At 39.6% G+C, this 21,579-nt stretch overlaps 2 protein-coding genes across 2 annotated transcripts in view; both read left to right on the forward strand.

Annotated features, from left to right (window-relative positions):
* The first annotated feature begins 219 nt into the window (after positions 1-219).
* fancd2 (FA complementation group D2) lies at positions 220-17,511 on the forward strand. Its single transcript, XM_042495295.1, is given in 45 exon segments — positions 220-255; positions 531-585; positions 1,949-2,083; positions 2,183-2,250; positions 2,324-2,430; positions 2,581-2,641; positions 2,794-2,846; positions 2,949-3,027; positions 3,186-3,310; positions 3,403-3,490; positions 3,584-3,688; positions 3,792-3,892; positions 4,026-4,137; positions 4,261-4,296; positions 4,677-4,823; positions 4,916-5,050; positions 5,239-5,283; positions 5,285-5,371; positions 6,248-6,355; positions 6,465-6,574; positions 6,672-6,726; positions 7,582-7,701; positions 7,851-7,924; positions 8,017-8,160; positions 8,324-8,424; positions 8,529-8,644; positions 8,726-8,834; positions 8,947-9,045; positions 9,892-9,986; positions 10,069-10,224; positions 10,543-10,659; positions 10,931-11,059; positions 11,173-11,291; positions 11,446-11,556; positions 11,949-12,079; positions 12,170-12,269; positions 12,624-12,746; positions 13,196-13,289; positions 13,544-13,615; positions 13,875-13,913; positions 14,003-14,077; positions 14,784-14,858; positions 15,053-15,199; positions 15,279-15,383; positions 17,049-17,511. Coding segments are annotated over 44 exon segments (4,350 nt in total). The 5' UTR covers positions 220-255; the 3' UTR covers positions 17,136-17,511.
* Positions 17,512-19,460: 1,949 nt separating this feature from the next.
* Positions 19,461-21,579, forward strand: part of tex264a (testis expressed 264, ER-phagy receptor a) — an 84,943-nt gene continuing 82,824 nt past the window's right edge. The window contains exon 1 of the mRNA XM_042504257.1: positions 19,461-19,961. Coding sequence (XP_042360191.1) covers positions 19,704-19,961 — 258 coding nt within the window. The 5' untranslated portion in view covers positions 19,461-19,703. The remainder of the gene's footprint in view (positions 19,962-21,579) is intronic.

The raw sequence follows: 21,579 nt of genomic DNA on the forward strand, positions 1-21,579 counted from the left end.
ACCACTTTTAATAGTAAAACAGATATTTCATTGAACGGACGAACGTCTGAACGTAACCAAAACACGTATATTTGTTTTAATTGATAACTTTCAGACGTATCGGGCATTTATATCTAGCTGCTCCCCTTGTTACCTAAATACAACGAGGACGATCCCTTGATGACGCAAGCCGCACATTGGCGCGGAAGTTTGTTTTGTAATTTCTGATTTTGGGGTCGTTATATCGTCTCCTGTGGGTCCGTCTGTCTGGTAAACGTATGTCTCACTTTTCTAATTCTGAATTACTTTGACAGTCAACAACATAAACTCGATTTAGCAACACATACTTAACGTTTGGTATAACGTTTGGTTATAACGGTGGTAATTTAATAACTGAAATAACGCCAGCTAATTTGCTGCCCTAGCTAACATAGGAAGATGTAGCATAGTTTGCTACAAGGTTTCATAGGTTGTAAGGGAAGTTAGCTTGTTTGCTACTGCGGATGCTAACCCGATCTTGTCATTAAAAGCTGCCTTTTATATTTCATCAGATGAGAAGGCGACGCTCCTCCGTGGATAAAGGGGAGGGAGCCACTGCGACCACTAGTAAGTTTAATCTGACTTAACATCACATTAGCTCATAACTATGTGTCAGTACAGTTTGCCAAAAGGGACTGTTCTTTATTTATAAGAGGTTAAAATTTCACTTCTTATATATTTGCGTTCATATTGCTTTGGAGAGGGTAAAAAAAAACAATAACAAATTTGCACCCTGGCCACCCCACTCCTCTTATAAATAAAGAACAATCCCTAAGATACTCGATTTCTCAGATCTCTATTACACTGTAAGTTAATTATATTACTTACATAGGGGATGAAGTAGAAAACAGTATTACAGGAGTATGACATAACCTGACAGGACCACTGCATGTTTGATATCACAGTGAACTGATTACACCAACATCCCAACATCCCCTCATTAATTTATGGCATCTTGTCTGAATATTGTCTGTATTGGGGGGTATTACATCAACGCAGCTTCAGAAAGCCAAGCTCACCTAAAAATGCCCAGCCTGCTTATTTTCCTTTGCATTTGTTTTTAAATGAACAATAATGTAGGCTTAAGACTATGGCTATATTTACAGTAGGTCAAACAATTTCAGATGTGTTTGATGAAACAATGGGGCAGAATTACTTCGGAGAACAGACATAAATTCACTGCATTTGCAGGAAAAATAAGATAACATAAATGCCTAAAGTGTTTCCAGTAGAAAAATGGTGTATGCCCAGTTATCAAAGTGTAAACCTTCTCTGCAAACTCTTTCATGGTATAAACTACCATTCTTTGAATAGACAAATTATGAACACTAACAAAAAGTGAACATTTGTGTTTTGGAACATAAAACAATAAATTTTACTGCAAACCACATTCAACTCAGTCCATAACAAGGCATTATGGGAACTGGAGCGTCGATACAACATGGCCTAGAGTCTAAAATCTTTAAAACAAGGGTGATCGTGAATAAAATGAGGATTACATGAAATAGGCTGGCCGATATCAAATATGTCTTTTTAAGATTGTAAAAGTGGTAAGACATGATTTTTAATAAAAACTTGATCATTATCGAGTTCTTTGTAACCAAATCAAACACGTACCTTCATGTTTGGTCACTGTGAGAAAAACGTCTGAAACTCGGGACAAAAGTGAAGGTATTCTGCTATACAGACCTGTCTGTTGGGATTCTTTGACGTTCAGCTAAACTAAGCTCGATAGTTATTCGTCCATGGAGCAAACTAGTTCAGGAGGAGAAGTTACCATGGTTACTGAGCGGGGACCCACATAAGCCACATTCATAAAACGGATCTCACACTTAAAGCAGCGACACTGATCAAAATAAGCCAGGCTTTGCCTTTATGCACCTTGATGGAATAGCCCTCAGTCTTGACTGCTGTTGTCTTCTCGCTATAGAAGCAAAGAAGAGTCGCAGCACTGTTCGCCAACCAAAAGACCCTGCTGCAGAAGAGACGAATCAAAGCGTATTTAGCGTCTTTCTTCGAGAGGCAGGTGTTACCTTGAAACAAGGAGGCACATCCAATGAGATCGGTAAACACACTCCTTCTAAGTCTCAAAACAAACCAGGCCTATAAATCAATCGTTTTTCACTTCTGATTGTTGTGATCTGCATCTTTTATCCTCCTCTAGCTGTTGACCAAGTAGTTTTCCAAAAGAGGATAAAGAAACAACTACAGAAGAGTCCCAGGTACCCAGGGGTAAGTATACACACCCTCACTACACAAAATCAAGGCATGATACAAGTTTGCTTCATTGCATTTCTTTGCTCAGATTGTTCAGGAATTCACCACTGGACTGGAGTCTCATATTGAGGACCCTGAGCAGTTTAGGAACTGTCTTCTTCCATGTGTCCCACGATTGTCTGATGGAGACTCCAGGTAACTGTTACAAACTCTCAATGCTAATAGCGGCTACATCAGGCAGAACTTGACTTAATAAAGAGCTGAGCTACAAACTAGACCCAGTTTTTTGGGGGTCTGTATGTCACACCATACAAACCCCCCAAAAAGTTTATCTTTGTGTTGCAGTTGTGTCGGCTCATTCCAGGAGAGTCTGCTACGCATGCTGTTGGGGATTGAGATGTTGCAGGTAAGATTTTCTGTATCGGTTCTGCCAAAGAAAAGACAAAGCAAAGGATGTCACATGGAAAAACAATTTGAAAATGTCTTTTTCTGCCATGAGGCATGCAACGTGTACATGGACAGTGCAGAATCCTCAGTGTACTTTTCTCTTTCATGCAGACCTTCGTCATTAACATTTTGCTTGAGAAACTCCCTGAATTTATGTGTGATGGGTCGGTATTTTATACGATTTTACTTTACGGCATTTTAACGATTTCTACACACTTTTGACATTGTCTTATTTTCTAAATGCCATCTTGTTCTGTCTTTCGCAGTGCTGGAGATGGAGGCCTCAGTATTCCTCACATAATTATTAACCAGCTTAAATGGCTCGACCGAGTTACGGACAGCAAGGTAGTAATTTCTGTAATTCTAGGCTGCATGCACACAGCCATTACAGCTCTTACAAGTGTTTTTCTTTTCTATTCAACCTTTAATCATGTATCAATTGTCACTAATTTCTTGATGGTGATGTGTTTATTTCTGCCCTCTTTGCGGCATGTTATTTGCAGGAGTTGGCAGTAAAGCTCATGGAGCTGGTGTCAGTAGCACCAGTGGAGGTTCAGCGTGACATCATCACCAGTCTGCCAGAGATACTGGAAGACTCCCAGCACAATGATATAGCCAGAGAGCTTAAGTGTGTTCAGTAAATCTCTACAAGATTTGTAGTTCTTGTGCTGAATGTGTGGTTATTATACTAACTGCTGTTTTCAACCCTGCTCTCTGTAGCTCTTTACTCCAAGAGAACACTCAGTTGACTGTCCCCATCCTGGACGCCCTCTCCAGTCTGAACCTCAGCTCCTCATTACTTACCGAGGTAGTACACATACGCACACACTTATTTTAGGTAAATAATTAAAGGACAAGTGAATGTCACTGTGTTGCTTCCTGTTACTGTCTGCTTTCTCAGGTCCGTGGAGCCGTCATGGCCACTCTCGCTGCCGTGCAGCTGGAGGACCTGCCTGTGGTGGTCAAGTTCATCCTGCACTCTGTCTCCGCCTCTGATGCATTGGAGGTCAGAGCTCAGAGTCAAGGCCACAGCATTTTGAATTTAAAAAACACAACATGGTAATTGTGCTCTGGTTGTTGTAATATCTGTGTGTTTTTCCTTTGCGTAGGTGGTGTGTAATCTTCGTAAAAAGCTGGAGTTGGAGCAGTGTGTCCTCCCCTCTGTGCTGCAGGCCTCTCAGAGCCGCATGAAGAGCAAAGGATCAGCTGCGTAAGAAGTCACAGATTCCCACTCACAGCTATACATCTGCAAACTTTGTCAGGATCATGTTTGGAAATAAGTCAGTATGTACTTGTTATTGTATTCCTTAAGATTTGATATAATAAGTCTGATTTATGGGCAGGTCTGCTTCCACACCAGCAGCTGGCAGCAGCCAGGACAGTGTGTCATTGACGCTGGACGGCATCAAGTCAGCAGTGCGATTCCAGAAAACGATATCTGAGGCTTGGCTCAAGGTGGGAAACGAATCAGAATTTATACTCCTTTGTTTTAGTTGATTAATAAATGTTTATGTCTTTGAATAACAGTCGTCTTAATTTCATGTTGCTTACTGAACTTTTACTGTTGTTTTTAATTAGGCAATAGAGTCTGTGGATGAAGAGGAAGAACATAAGGTGAGAGTCAACTCGTCAGTTCGGGATTTCCTTTTGTAAAGTGGTTAGTCTGAATGGAGGTTTCTGCTCAACTAGAAAATAGAAAATTTTGATGATTTCGACAACAGCTTTAAAAGTGTAAATAAAGTATTAAAAATCGTAGAAAAATCATGTCATTCAGTCTACATGCATAAGGACCATTTTGTGACGATGATGACGATGTTGGCGATATAAAGAATCCTCACTGCGTGCACATGCGTATAGGTATTCAGCCATTAATAGTATCTATCATGCTGTCTCACAGTTTGGATGTAAACAAAATATGGCATTTTAAAATTTTGAGCAAGAAGGAAACATATTTATGATTCGCATTTATGACCATATTTGCTCTGCCATGTCAGGTAATAGATCTGCTGGTGCTGCTCATCCTCCACTCCACCAACGCCAACCAGAGCCGGCGGGGGGCGGAGAGGGTGTTAAAGGTGAAAGTGAGGACTGGACTGATCCAGGAAGCTTTGCTCCAGAAGACCTTCAGGGACTATGCTCAAGTGAGTCAGTCTGCAGACAGTAGCACTTTATTGTATTTAGTATTTAATATTATTTGAGCAACATTATTAATATAACATTGATGATTCTCCAGGTGATGCGAGGGTATTTCCCCTCCATTTTGGCTCTGGCTCAGAGTTTGCTGCGCTCCCCTGACCCCTGTGTGGTGCCTTTTGGAGGACACATGTACCGACACTCATTCACTGCTTTTGACTCTTACTGCCAACAGGTAATAATAATAATAATAATAATAATAATAATAGATTTTATTTGTAATGCACCTAACGTTCTGAACTAATCTCAAAGTGCTACAAGATAAAAGCATAAAAGCAACCAAAATAAAAGCATTGCTGTGTTTGGGATTCATTTATGTCTGGGTAAATTTTTTTGTGCAGCTGTCTGTGTTATGATTTACAGGAGGTGGTGGGCTCTTTAGTGACCCATGTGTGTAGTGTGTGGGTGGGGGGAGGTGGACATGGCTCTGGAGCTGCTCTGCGGCTTGGTTACAGAAAAGCCCTCAGAAATGGCCCTATATGCTGTTTTTGTCAAGGTAAGAAGTGATCCATATATCTGCTTTGTAGCTGCTAACCAAACCACAATGAAAAATGCATGAATGAAATTTGAGCACTATAAATGTACAGGGTTCCTATGCAGTATGTAAAATATAGAATTTAATTTTAGTAATTTCCAGGTCTGGATAGTATGAAAAAATATGTTTTTTTTCCAAACTGTTGCCTCTTAACATTTTTTTTTTTAAAATACAAAACTCAAAAGCTTTTAGAACTAAATTGATCATATGAGTGTTTTTCATGGCCTTCTGGGCAGAAAAGCAACGTAGCCAAAAGGCTTTATGTCGTTGAAAGAAAGGCAATAAGTGTCGCATGTGACTAGACGCACACTTCTACACACACCTGATCTGTGCTTGTACGTCAGAGCCTGCAAAAAAAACTATGCTCAAACAATAGTCCTATAACAAAGACACATTTTACATTTGTGACCAAATTAATTTGAGAGAAATTGTAAATATTTCTTCGAATTGCATTTATCAATGCAGCTTGAATAAAATGCTGTGTTTTGAATTTGTCTGGGTTTTATCTTCAGTTACTTTATTTGGCATAAAATGGCTAACATTTATGCCAAACTATGTTGCCAATTATTTGGCAACATAGTAGCAATCATAGAACGTAGCAAACATATTAACTATTTGATTTTAAAACCATTTATATGCACAATAAACACCATGTTATTCGTACTTCAAATAACCAATGTTTGCTAAAAAAAAACTACTAAGGAGTCTGGAAAAGTGGAATTTTGAAATAAAAATTTGTAGGAACCCTGGACGTCTATGCCAATAGCTTGTAGCTAATAAAGGTTTAGTATCTTAACATTATTCTTGGTTTTCAACTGAGCACGGTATTTGATACAGGGGATCTTGGACTATATGGACAACCTCACACCGCAGCAGATCCGCAGACTCTTCCACCTTCTAAGCCGACTGGCCTTCGGGCAGCAGCATCAGGGATCTCACATCCAGGTGCACATTCACGAAATGATTCAGTCTTTCTCTGTCAACACGTTTCTGCCTTTCCTTGTCGTCTCCTCACCCGCTGACCTCGCTCTCTCGTTGTGTTTTCTTCCCTCAGGATGACATGCACATTGTGATCCGTAAACAGCTCTCCAGCACTGTTCCAAAGTACAAGCGTATTGGCATCATTGGTGCTGTCATGATTGTAGGCAGCATGGGGGCCTCCAGGTAAGAGCTGCTACTTACAGGCACAAGCAGCATTTCTCTGGTTCATTCTGTCACTTATATGTCTCGATCACGCCGCCTGCTGTCCCCCTCCCTGCAGACTGAAAGTGAAGGAGTCACAGAGTGGGGCGTTACCTCAGGAGGCGCTCAGACAGGTACGTTTAAGACATTAAAACACTCAGAGTAAACTGTGTCTGTTGCAAGGATGTTGTGGCTTCTGATTTGACGTAAGTTTTCTTCTAACTGTGTTCATTTTTTATTTCACCATCACTTTACTCATGCCTTACAGTTTAATAGTGCGTTACAGCACCTGTGCTACATTTCGACAACAGAAACTATTTTAAATGTACTTCATTTCTAGATTCAGTGTTTTATAGAGGGAGGAAATATATAATGAATGTGGACTTTATAAAACAAACATTTTTCAGTTTTTTAAGTTTGCGTTGAGGCAAACATCTGAATGCCTTTTACCTTTGGCTAAAAAATCTTATTTAGCAATTTGGTTTTATTAGTCGATAAGGGGGCTTTAGCTCACATTTGTGTTTTGTTGACGTCTTGTTTACTTTATTTTAGCAAATGTCTTATCAAATGGGATTCGTGTAAAACTTTGATAATGATGTTTCATATAATTTACATTTGCTACCAAGGAGGGTGTGGGTAAGGTCAGCACCACCTCAGGGCAGAGTAAATAAATAATCCTTCATTTGGTGATTGTTGGCTTATATTCAAGCCTCTGTGCCTCTGTCAGTGTCTTGATATAGACACTGCACACCAGGTAACGGGTATCTCTTTAGTTATTCAAGATATGCTGTGACCTCTCTGTGGGCGAGATCAAACAAAAACATTATAATGGCAGTAATTTATCATGCCACAAACTACAGAAAGGCACATCACTAAGTGCTCTGTGCTCTGTTCTTGTTCCACCTGCCAACAGAGCACAGAGTGATTGTAACTGCAGGCGTTTGGCCTGTAAATATTTTCGTGTGTGTGTGTGTTTGTGTGTGTTGCAGGTGACAGCTCTGTTGGAGCTGGTGAAGTCCAGCAGTGAAAGTTCACCTGAAGCTGCAGCTCTGTACTTCGACGAACTGGCCAACCTGATCCTGAGCTCTACCCTGGACTCACAGGTGCAGGTGTGTCTCAGATTAACATTTACTGTACTTCCTATCTTAATATCTTGTCTTATCTCTTAATTTCTAACATTTTTGACATGCACACAATGGAAGTTGCAACTAAAGCATGATTAAGCATTCTGTTCTGGTTATTTTCCTACTACCAACAGGACTACATCGCAAAGAGCGTCCTAGATGACTTTCAGGAAGACTTTGTGGTGGATCTAGGCCAAGAAATATCAGGGTTAGTGCTGGCCGCATAAGAAATCATTTAATATACTTCAATATGTTTTCCTATTACTCCTCTCACTGATCCGTCCTTCCTGTGTTTCTCAGTTCCTTTCACTTCACGCCCCAAGTGTTGTACAATCTTGATGAAGAAGACAGTCAGCAAGGCATCGTCATCAACCTGCTGCCTCTCATGGCCAAAGACATCCAGAACAGAGGAGAGCAGCAGAGTCAAACCAACAAGCCAAACAGGTCAGTCACCCCTCTCCCACCACCTCTAACCAATGCTAATAGTGACAAAAAAACACTTAATCAGTGATGTATTTCACTTGCTAGAGACAGATTTACAATTTCATTTCATTTTTTAATAAACAAGACGTTTGATGTGTTTCTTGCTGTATTTTGTGCGGGGCAGGCGAGTGTCTCCTCTCTGTCTGTCTCCATTTTTTCGCCTCCTGAGACTCTGTGAGGAGAAACTGCACCATGGAGACCTCGAGGAGATTGACGCCTTGCTCGGTGAGGAAGTGGAAGTCACACATTTTCCTGGAAACCAATTTGTTCTCATTTCTGTAGCTGTAAACTATTTTGTGTCTGTGTGTTTGCATGTTGCTGGAACACAGGCTGCCCTCTGATCCTAACGGACATGGATGTAGTAGAGAAAATGGAGAGCCTGTCCAAAGCTGAGAGGGAGTTCCTCTGTACTTTGCTGTTTCACACCATCAACTGGTTCAGAGAGGTAACTGCACTTGACTGATTTCTACAACACTTTCTTAAAAGTATGTGACTAAGGTGCCGTCTTACCCCTGTTATGTGTCAGGTGGTAAATGCATTCTGTAAACAAAAAGAAACTGAGATGAAAATGAAAGTGATGACCCGTCTGCAGAACATCACATACCTTCAGACACTTTTGGAGAGGGCTCTGGCAGGTGAGTTTTTGATTCATTAATACTCAAAATCTACCCATTATTTCACAATGTGGTGTCAGTTTTACTTAAGATTTGAACATATTGTACTTTTTCTTTAATTTGTATGTTTCAGAAACACCTGGCTATGTTCCACCTGTTGCCAACTTTGATGGAGAATGCACAGATGGGGTTATACATAGTTCTGCTGCTTCTGCGAATAAGGCAAAGAAAGGTAATTGTCCCCAACAGTAGATATTTTACTCCATGATTAAGAGATATTTTGGATTTTTGAAGTGGGGTTTTATGAGGCATTTATCCAGAGTCAGGACCAACAGGCACGAGTACCACCACAGAAGCTGAGCAGTGTACTGCAGACAGGGGCAGCAGCAGCCGTCTAAAAACGTCCTACCAAAACAATCACTATCAGTTTAAGTGTACACTATATTTAGAATATTTTCACCACTTCATCTTGCTTTTGGACAGCCCTTTCTGATGGGGAACTGAAGCTATTCTTTGTGTTGTCTTCAAAGCCACCAAACTCCTCTTACAAAAACAGAAATTTTATCTAAAAGATCACAAGGGTTTCTGGTCTGTTGCTGCCTTGATTGTGTAGTTAGTTTGTGTGACTTTAGTATGTTCTAGTATAAGTTTGGAGTCACCAAAGTTATGCACAAACAGACTAACTGATCGAGGCAGCTTTTGTCTTACTTTTTGTTTTTGTCAAAGGAGTCTGGCAGCGTCCAGTCTAAAAGAGCTGTCTGATGGCAAGTTAAAGTGGTGAAAATATTCAAAATATAGCATATTCTTAAATATTATTGATATTGATTTTTTTTGTTGGCTAAAATATGCTTTGCTGCTGTCCCCGTACACAGCAGTACATTGCCTAGGGTCCGTATTCCTGTCTGCTTCTCCAAAAAGAGAACTGATGACTGACATCTACCAAAGCTAATATGCTGTCTACAGATAAGCACTTCATACATCCCAGCTTCAAAATATCAGAACTATTCATTTAGTGAAACCTAATACTCTGAATAAGGGAATAAAATTTACATAATTGTCTAACTCCCATGTTTTGTAGATGGCTCAGGTAAAAAGAGGAAGGCCCCTGGTAAGAATTCCTCAGAGAGCAGCTCTCAGCTTGACGAGACGACTGACGCAGACAAAACTCAGCAGGTAAACCTTGACCTCTCATATTAATCTCTTTAGTTTATTTCATTAAGCTAAAAATAAAAAACTGATTTCTGCTTTTGTAAAGGAGCAACCAGAAAAGGAGAAAGAAAAAGAGATCCGGCAAGGTGTCAGTCTGGTGTCCTACAGACAGTTTTTCAGGGAGCTGGATATGGAGGTGCTGAGTGTGCTGCAGTGTGGTTTGCTGTCTCGCTCGCTGCTGGACTCTGAACTCCACACCAAGGTAAGACGAGGAATACGATGTTTTTTTTTTCTTTTAAAGTAGAGCAGGTGTTTTATTTGTTTTGTTTTGTTTTTTACAAAGTTGTCATTTCTATAATTTTTGAATGATTTAAAAATATCATTGCTTTCAATCTGAAGGTTATATCAGCTTAGATATATATTTTCACACCTGATTTTTACCACCCGATCATCCACTGAGGTGAATTTTTTGGAAGCAAATCATCATTCATGCAGTTTTAATCTATTGCAAAAAGTGTGTACCATATTGATGCGTGCACAGTTTTTTGTTATACATTTCTAATATTCTTACATGATTGAGGTGCGAGAGGAGGTTCTGCTGGGTCCCGCCGAGCTGGTGTTCCTGCTGGAGGATATGCTTCGCAAACTGGAGTTCAGTCTTACAGCTGCCCCTGCCAAGAGAATGCCTTTCTTCAAGGTACAGAAAAAAAAAAAACCCAAACACATACGGTGTTAAACACAGGTCAGAGAAGTTATCAAAGCTTTGGAAATGTGAGAATGTGCAGATCTTGGACATATCAAACAAAAAAGCTGTTTGCAATATTCACTATAGTTTTTCTTTGAGGCAGACAAATAAAATGAACGCCTGAAGAAAGTATTTTTTGAGTCTGCCCTTAGTTAAGATGCCTTACTGTATAAAATATGCAGGTTTATATGAGACAAAGCTTCATGATGTATTTTCTGTGCAGGGAAAGACCGATAAGAGCGCAGGCTTCTCCCATCTACAACAGAGGAGCTCCAAGGATATCGCTTCCTACTGCGTCCAGCTGCTGCCCGCCCTCTGCTCACACCTGGAAAACTGCCACAACCATTTTCAGGTACAAACACAAACAATCTGTAGATATAATTGAAGGGCTTGTCCCTGTCTTCAGGTTGTCTATAAACATTTTCTGTGTTTGTGTACATCTGTGGTTTTTTTTTTTTCCCCCAGACACTGCTGTCTGAGAACAACGGGGTTGTGGACGGACCCGCCACAGATGTTCTGGAGCACCATCTGATGTCATCAGCCTACCAGCTTCTCCTGCAGGTCCTGAACACCGCCTTCAACTGGTGAGGAAGACCAGCAACGCTGTCTTTCATGTCGGACATTCAAATCTTTAACTGTATAAAATGTCAGGGCAGTGTTTCTCTGGAAGAGTCAGCGTGTCTGGCTTGTGTTTAGTTTTGTCTCTGAAATGTATCTCTGTTTGTGTGTATTTGTCAGGTCTGGATTCAGTCAGCCAGGACAGAGGAGTTTACTGAGGAAGGCTCTTGGAGTTTTGGCTGAACGACTAAAAGAGGGAAGTAATGAGTTGACCCTGGAGCAGCTTGTAAAGTGAGTGATAACGTTTAAGATCAGCCTTTTTAAAATTTATTTTTCTTTAATCTATTTCTATATTTCATTCAGTCAGCTCAGGTGGCCTCTGACTGCTAAAAAAGTAAATACAGTCTCCTGTTTGCTAAGAATGACAGCAAACACACGTCAACAAATAACAGCACAATTCTCCAAATAACTCATTAAAGAGCCACTCTTTAAAGTACAGTAGAAATAAATGTATCATTTAATTTCCATGGGCCCAGTAGAGGGCAAGAGACATTTGCAGTTTGTTGTAGAAGGAACTCTTAATATCACAATGATCTAAAATATCAGAATTGACAAATATTGTCAAGTGCAATGCTTAGTTGTGTTTTTGACATAACGAATGCATGTTTTTGTGCTTTGTTTAGACACAGCTTTGAGTACCTGGTGAACTTCCGCAGCACAATGCCAAGTCTCAGCACAGCTCTGTGTCTCTCCCAGCTTCTGACCACTGTGTCAGAGAGAGGAGGGAACCCTGCGGCCTACAGACAGCAGACGGGTCAGTTTGACATGTTGCCTCACTTAAATCAACTTATCTGCGATCCAGTGAACTGTGTTAATGAATGGTTGATTTTATTTTTTTTTTTAGCTTCCCTAGCAAAACGTTTCCTGAGCCAAGAGTGGGTGACAGCCAGCGGAGAGAGGGAGCGAGGGAACAAGTTCAATGAAGCCCTTCATGCTCTCCTAAGGTGCGGGTCAAAAACGGCTATCTAGCACACACAAAAAAGTTAGATGCAAAATTGATGGAAAGAAACCAAGCTGCTTGTTTTAGAGCTTGACTGATAAAACACACAGACATGCATCAATTCAGGGATGGTGTACTGTTCAAACACATACCACACGAGAAGTTTTGCGTTGTTGCAGTCACTCGTGGCTTTTCTCACAGTTACACAACACTATGACCACAACACATTAATGTTGAGCACCTAGAAGTGTTGGCATGAAGCACAAAGTTTCTCGATAAACATGTCATTTATGATTTTTATTATCATCAACAAGCATCTTAATGTTTTAAATGATTATATTCTCTCCTCTCCCTGCAGCATCTATCTGGAGCATGTTGATGATGTTTTGAAGGCGGTGGAGGAAATAGCTGGAGAGGGAATCCCTGAGCTCCTCAATGCATCAAAAGATGAGAGCTCTTCAACCTGGCCCACTCTCAGCAGGTAGACCCTCTTTACCTCAGTCATTGTGCTGAGCTGCCTTAAAGTAATATCACTTGTGAGCTAGTGATTCTACAAAAGTGTCTGCTGGAGGAGCGGAGGCCACGGTCAATCGTGGGACAGGGTTATGCTGAGTATAGCTGCAGTGTATCATCGAACTATGGTTTTAGGCCCGCCCAAAAAAACAGGAAAAAGAACAGTCAACCGTCTGACTCCACAATTCAGTACTATATAGTAAAGGGTCTTTGTAACATGTTTTCAACAATCAGTTTCCAACATTTCTAATGTGTTTTGAAACAAATCTCTGAATATGCTTTACACTGACTTTAAGAATATATTCATCCATAATCAGTTGACTTCGGTTACATATTTATGTAAGAATAAAAAGAATATATTCATCCATGTTGTTATTATTCTGTTGTTCATTCTTCCATCATTTTCTTCCTCTTCAGGCAAACCTTCCTGGTGTTCTACAAAGTTTTGATGGCCGAGCTGGAAAAGGCCGTCAGGAAAATTCCTGCTGGCAAAGTCAGTGACAGCACTGAGGTCAGCCGCCAGGTGTCACACCGCACACTGTGCTCTCTTATCTACAGCGCACCTCAGAGGTCACAGTTATAAGAGCCACAAAACACCACTACACATCCACTCGAAGAAGTGGCAAATCAGTTGTACATTTGTTGTTAGTTAATCTTCAACTTTTGTTTTTTTTTATATATTTATAATGCTTAAGACCGTAATTTGTGTGTGCGTGAGTGTGTGTTTTTACTATTAAAAACATGTAACCTGTGTCCTTCTTCAAGGTCCAGAGTGAGAAGCTGCTGACATGGAACCTGGCAGTCAGAGATTTTCATATCCTCGTCAACCTAGTTAAGGTCTGTTAGCAAAATCTAACAGCTCTGAATGTGTTTTGATCTGATTTTGACATTTGACCTCCTCTGTTTCCAGTTTTCAGCTAAGCACTGGGTCACATTTTGATTGGTTTTAGGAATCTTTGGATATGCAATTTTATAATCTTTATCATTTGATGTCATTACTTTTGTCCTATCAGCTCTTTTATAAATTTGTCTCTAACAGATGTGTTTAAATTCAGCTCATCTGCTCACATGTACGCCTTCCAATCGTTTCTTACAGGTGTTTGATTCCAGGCCGGTGCTCAATGTGTGTCTGAAGGTAAGGTGGCTATGGTGCTGAAAATAATTCACATTCAGGTGAAACCGCTGTACTTTTGTATTAACTGATCATAATGTTATTATTGGTAGTATGGTCGCCTTTTCCTGGAGTCTTTCCTGAAGTTGGGAATGCCACTACTGGACAACAGTTTCAAAAGGCACATGGTACGTATGAAATCTTGTCACCTAATAAAGCTTGAAAGTTGAAATTGTGCACGAGTATGGCCTCAAAAAATAAATCAGTAGTTGACTTTGATATTATTACTTTTGCAAACAATGCACAATTACAGTACACTTAACACTCTGAGGGAATTGGACCTGTTTCTGATTTAAATGTTCCCATATCAGACAGAATTGTCAACTTGTTGTTTTCGGTTTCCATCTTTAGTCTGATGAATGAATAAATATTTTATTTATGTGTCTGGTCATTCGTATGACCCATCTCGCATGGGATTATTCAGACACATTAACTGAAATAAAGTAAATATTCCGGCATCCTGCCAGCATCAGCCATCACAGTACGAAAACATCATCAAGTAAACATGAACCACCTCCGGATAAAATACAACAAAATTATAGATAACTGATGCTGCTTAATATAGATGTCAGGACCTTCAGAAAATATTTTATGAAAACACATTGCATTACAAATCATTTACATTTAAAAAAGATTTTCTAGTTTATCCCACCTAAGTCGGTTGATTCCTTGCTTTATATATAAATATAATTTTCTGCATCCCGATATTCAAACATGAGTTGGCAATATAGTATAGCTAAGCGCAGAGAAACATTGTGTGTTGTTGAGTAAACATGCAAAATGAAGTGCTGACAGTGAGGTGACTTTGTGTTGTGCATTGTTTTTTTTTTTAAGGAGGATGTTCAAAGCTTGCTAAAAACCTTCCAGCTCAGCACCCGGCAGCTCCATCACATGTGCGGACATTCTAAGGTAGCTTATTTCTTTATCATTTCTATAGCCGGAGACATCTCTCTGCGTGCACTTGTGTCAAATCAATCAGTCCTAGAGTACAAAATAATTCTCACAAATTTAAGAAAAGACAGATTCAGAGTTCGGAGAGTATATACGTTGATCCTCAGGTGCTCTTTAATTAAGTAGCCTTGTCATAACGTGTTGGTTCTCAGATTCATCAGGATACAAGCCTGACCAACCACGTGCCGGCCTTAAAGAAGAGCCTCGAGCTGTTTGTTTACAGAGTGAAGGCCATGCTGATGCTCAACAACTGTCAGGAGGCATTTTGGATTGGCAACCTGAAAAATCGCAACCTGAAGGTACGAAATTACTGAACTTATATTAGGTGTCTCTCTTCATGTTTTTGTCATTTACTTAAAAGAACAATATATGCTTCAGGGTGAAGAGATTCTTTCCCAGAGGTCACAAGGAAGTGAAGATGAGGAGGAGGAGGAGGAAGAGGAACAATGTTCCCCGCTGCCTCAGGACCAGTCAGAGGATGAGGTACCTGTCATTTTCAGGCTCTATGTTCATGTCTAATGCATGATGGGCTTTTCGCAGATTAATTCTCATATAGACACTTCATTGTTTGTAATTATCAGGTGTGACAATAGGTCCAACTTATTTTTGTTATTGATTAATCTGTTGATAATTTTCACAATTAATCAATTATTCCTCTTGTGTATACATGTCAAAAAAAATTCCCAGAGCCCAGAGTGACTCCTTCAAATTGCTCCTTTTGTCTAACCAACAATGCAAAACTCAAAGACTCTAAATTTATTAACATTAATATAAAAACAAAGCAGAAAATTTTCTTATTTAAGAAGCCGGAACCACCACGTGTCTGACATTTTAGCTTGAAAAACGAATGAAATGTTTAATTGATTATTAAAACAGACTGATCGTTGCAGCTTATCATTGCATCTGTTTAGACAAAATTAATTTTGATTAATTTTGACTTAATAAAAGGTTTGATTCTGTAACATTGTAAGACAGTATAGCATGGAATTCACTACAATCAGTATTGATGTGACCGACAATTAATTGACAAAACATATCAAAAGGATGTCAAAAATACAGAGATCAACAGGTATTGGCTACATGTTTTGACTGTGTGCACATTAACTGTACTATAATAATAATACATAGGATCCCTGAATTTTTTTGAAATACGAGCAAGGTGAGTAGAGTTACACTTTATGCAGTCAGTAGGGTGTGGGTGAGTTAAGAAAAAAAGGGGAAGTAAAGACTATCAAAGGGACAAAAAAATTAAGAGGACTTGGAATCCTACAATTACAATCTTGCATCTTAAAAATACAATGCAAAAAGTGTTTTTGGCCCATCGCCCTCCAAGGGAGGAAGTTTGGGCACCCCTGGAAAGGCAGCTTTATTTGTATAGCACATTTCATACAACAGAGTAATTCAAAGTGCTTTACAGAGCAATAAAATTTAAAAACATAATAAAGAATACATATTTACAATAAAAGAGTAAAGAGATAAGATATAAAAGGTAAGATGAAATACTACATTTTAAAATTAAAATCACCATTAAATTAAACCACCATGCTATAATTAGTATGGACTGTAGTATGTTTCAAAACAACAACCTGGGAGGAATTTTTGAGATTCGCCGGTACACAGCAAAATCACGCACTGTACCATGTAAACAAATGGGGGAATAGAAAAAAAACCCTTTCTCGTATAGCTGAACAATGTAAATTAACAACCAGGTGAAGTAATGAGCATGTGAGCGTGAAGTCGCTGAAAAGATTTGCAGAGGTTGGGTCCACAACACAGGTTTTATTTTGAGGGAGAAGCAGCACACAGTAATAATACAGTCAGTTATATAAACCAGTCAGATTACCTTGACCTTGAACCAAACACAGTGCTTCCACAGTTGCCGGGTCAGTTCTTTGCAAAGTTTCAGTCCATACAGGTCGGTTAACAGGCGGTTGAGACTGCAGAGCGTGGGCTGATAAGATAACTGTTGGAGCTCTCCAGCAAGCTAATGATTAGTGGTTGACACAGTTTTACAGGGAAAATGTTTGATAAGGTGTCAGTTCTAAGACCTCAGGCTATGTACTTTCTCCCTAATGCTGCTTTATTTAAGCAGGCTCACAGCTTTAATTGAGCATGTTTGCCAAATGTTTCTCATGTGCTTTCCATCAGGCCCAGGAGACTGACTCTAGGCAAAGTACGAAGGTCAACAGAGGAGAAGATTTGGATCAAGATGACACATCAGATGACTCTGAATAACAGAAAAATAAACTGTTGGTTTGATTTACACTTTTGGGCCAAACTCCCATATGGGGATTGCATTTTGATGTTTAAAATGCCAGCTGTGTCTTTTTACATTAACACTCTTTAAATATATTGAAAACTGCGACTCAATGTGCAGTTTGCACGTATAGGATCAATAATTCATATTCTTACATATGTGGCAATAATACTGCGGGCCATTGAAAAAAAATGTATGAGATGCATTTATGTACTTCCACAGGTTGTCTTTTCTGTTGAAGGTAAAACATGCCTAATAATTAGGTGTTTTCACAGTAGGTTGGGTTTTGGAAAATGAAAGTGCTCTTTGCGTTATTCTATTTGTTTGCTGACAAAATAAAATCTGCATTAATGAGAGATGTTTTGGTGTGATTTGTCATTCATTAGAAATGTAAAAGAACACTGACTTTTCCACAGACTAAACACTGAGATCTTTGTTCCCAGAAAACCCCAAAAAGAGAAACAGCACCAATTATAGTACACTGTAAATGAAAATGAGTTATCTCTGAGACTTCTTTGTTAACTCTTTGTACACAAAAGTCCTGATTTATAAAAACAAATATTGTAGCAGAATAGACATTAGCAGAATCTTTAACCCATGCATTTCTATGTCTTGGACACCCCATAAATTTGCAACTGATGGGAAAACGGTGACATAAAAAATTCAGCCATATCTATACCCCCAAAGACTTCTGTTAAAAAGATGGTAATATAACTAAACTTCTTGGGTGCTGAAGGGGCAAAAACACCATAAAACCCATGTTAACCTGTACTGCTCAAAGATATGTGGACACCTATGTCAACATTTCCAAATGATAGTATCATTAAACTGGAACCTTGCTGGGTCACATTGCCCAGTAAAGTCTGCTGTTTTATTCTTTAAGAGGTTTCCATTGCTCATTTCAAGGAAGTGTCTTTAGATGACTTCATCACTTAAACCTGTGACTCAGCTGTTTATCTCCAAAAACAGATTTGTTAAAATTCACAAATTAAAACTGAGCGGTACTAGCTCTTTATTTGGGATTTAAATTTTAACCCAGGGTTAGGTCTGAGATGCTTGTGTAAACCCTGCAGGAGTTGGTGGAGAACAAAGTATAGCTAAAAGGATCATTAAGAAAAAGTGCACAATTCACATTCTCTGTCTTACATCTAATATAACATTTATCTCCAAAACGGGGGAGGCACTTCAAATAATATTTTTTAAGCACTGGGGAGGCAGTTATGGTTTTTGATTTGGCTTAGGAGAGGGACATTCAACTTTAAATGGTTGTATTTTGTGTTCATTTTGAATATACACAGAACACAGCATGCACAACATGATTACTTGGAAAAAAAATCACACCATTTACTGTAGCCAGAAACAGTGAAATGTGGTTATTTATGGTGGAGGGAAAGTCATGCATTTTCCTCCAGTAACCTCCCGTCCAAAATAATTTGGACCTCGTCCAACTCAGATTCTTAGTGGGGTCCTAGATCCCTGCAATAAATTGCACTAGAGTCCCCCCACTCAATACACCAGTAAATATACTTGCAGCTGTGTTTTAGCATAGAGGCCAAACATGGAGTAGCACTTTTTTTCAGGCATTTATGAACTGCCAAAACGGACCGCGCACACCTTTCCACACACTACATAGCAGCAAAGCCAAAAACTTTATTTATTTATTTTTTTTGCTTTGAAACATTGATCACACCGCTGACTGCCCTAACTTGTATACAAAGTGTGTCCTGGGCTTACAAATAAGTACCCACACACTCAACACACTCCACTTTAATTTGCTCCCATTTCGCTTCATATTTTGTCCTCAATGAATTTCCATACTTTGGGTAACTTGACGTCAGCACGACTGTATAACGCTGACTGAACAAAAGCTTCAATAACTGAGTCCACAGTCCCTAAAGACAGCACTGAAAGCTGTGACATAGCATCGACGGCCTTTAGATAAGTCCAATACATTTACAGAGCACGGGAATTAATGAAAGACCAAAATATTTGAATTGAAACACATAAAAATCACCGTTTTTTGACATGGTGTTGAATCAACTCTCTGTACAGCTCTTGGGTTGAACCATGGTGACGAAAAGAGGGGGGTATTTTCCCAGAAATGCGCATACTATGGTCACTAACAAAGATTTTAATTCATCAATATACGCAATATTCATTATTTTTTATGCACAATATGCATATTCAATATTTTGAAATGGCGATGCATCCATAAAAAGTAGACTTTCAAATAAATACAATAACGCCTCCCCCATCTGTAGACGAGAATGGTCTATCCGGGAAGCATGTTCAGTGTTTGGGGAAATACCATAAACAAATTGTCTTTCTTGTCAACTTGAACGAGTGTTTCCTCTTTCGTTTCAGGTTAATACGACCAAAAAAACCAAATTTAACAGCCTCTTTTAAGTAGCCGCGTTTTTGGGGTTGTCGCTTGAAGCTACTGGACCACAGAGTCGGCGTGTGTAACCCAGAGGAGGACGTTTTTGGGGGGCACGACAGATATTTTTTTGCTAATTGCATTGACTGGACCGCGTTGAGAAGAAACCATGTCTGATTTAATTCTGGTTCTCCTGTTAGTCTTGCTCCTGGTGTGTTTGGTAGTGACAGTAGGTGCCTTCCTGCTGTACTCGGGACTGTTGTGCGACGTGATTGTAAAAACCGGGCCACCTCCTGTCAGAAATGTTACCATTGCTTACAAGTTCAGAGAGGGATCATACAAGGACTGCGGTGCAGCCTACACAGAGAGCTGCAGCATTGGGCCAAAGCTGAGCACCGTCGGGGTCTTTTACGATGACCCCAAGCAGGTGAGACCCCGTGTTAGTCTAACCATACAGCACTGTGTCTGTATTTACACCTGAACCCGTGACATAACCACAAAACCCCAATGTACTCTGTTTCCTGATAAGATGTTACAGGTGGTGAGATATGCTTTGTTTGACCTGGCTAGACTCTCAAAGGTCGCACACAGGTGGTGATATTATGTGTTTAAAACTTAGATTTATACAATTTCAGTGAGTTTCTATGTCAATGTATCGATGTACTATTGGAAATAAGAAGGTGCAGGGGACTTGGTTATTTTTGAAGTGGCGGTGGTGCAAAACGGGGGAGGCAAATTGAATATTTTTTTAAGCACAGAGGTGGGAGTTAAGTTTTTTGATTTGCTTTAGGGGAGGGCAGTTCAACTTTAAATGGCTGTGTTTTGGATTTATTTTAAATACCCCCATAACTCCCAAACCTGCAAGAGGGTTTGAAAGGCATGTTTTCTCTAAAATCCTCTCAAATCACATAATTACTTAAAGTCAGAAACTGTTAAACTGGTAAATATGGTGATGGGAGGGTCATGCATTTTCTTCCAGACACTGAGGGAGGCTCAAAGAAATGTATTGGTCGCAGTGGGGAGGGTCCTAATACGGAAAAAACCCAAAGGCACACCCTAGCCACCCCTCCTCTCTGCTGAATAAGGTATGGTCCCTTGTGTAAATGGGGCTATAATCTGTAGAGATAAATAAATAAATAAGTGAATGCATAAATCAGTTAATCATTTCCCAGAGGCCAAGTTAGCATCTTTATATTGCTTCTTTTGTCCAGCCCATAGTCCAAAACCAAAATATATTTCACATACTGTTCTAAAGGAAAGAAAAAATCAGCAAATTATGCATTTGAAAAGCTGAAATCAGCAGCTGTTTTGTATTTTTGGTTTAAAATCTTCAAAATTTAACTTTAACTTTGAGTCCATCAAGTTATCGTTTAGCTCAAATTTTGTTTTATAAGGGTTTGCATTTTCAGTGAGTTTCTGATGGGATTGTCTACTTAGCAAGGTCCTTACTAGAGGTCTTGATATGGTTAGTGTAATGTGCTGTATAACTTGATGTGTTTCGCTGTAATTCAGCATGCATGGCTCAAGGGGTTAACTGTACAAGCAGCCTTTTGAAGGAACTGAGCCTGGATGATGAAACCAGTCAGCTGTTCAATGCCACGTTGCACTGTTGATACTTTTTCCCCTCTCATCTGTGGCTCCAGGGTGCTTCAGCATCTGTCTGACTCAAACCAAACAGAGTCCCAAACTAGAAGGGCAAACGCAGCCTCTTCATATGTGTCTGAAGAGAGCTGATACATGTCTGTGTGTGTGTACACTTTTTGGTTTAGTTTAAGTGGTTATGAAGTTATAATCACAATACAGATGCAAGAAGCAATAAATCTCCCTTTGTCCAGTTTAAAAAACAAATTTTAGTGTAAATGGGTCATTCCTCTGCTGAGATCTGCGGTTGTCTTCTGTTTCGCATTCCTCCATTCATCACGAGTTCTGTTTTTAGTAAACAAGGGATGTCTGCACAACAGCTGCTTGTTTGGCAGGGTTTTTATTGAGTACCCAGCTGATGTGAGAAAAGTATACAGACACAATAAAATTTCACAAAGGCAGAA

Source organism: Plectropomus leopardus, chromosome 2 (assembly GCF_008729295.1).
Source record: "Plectropomus leopardus isolate mb chromosome 2, YSFRI_Pleo_2.0, whole genome shotgun sequence".
Taxonomy (NCBI): domain Eukaryota; kingdom Metazoa; phylum Chordata; class Actinopteri; order Perciformes; family Serranidae; genus Plectropomus; species Plectropomus leopardus.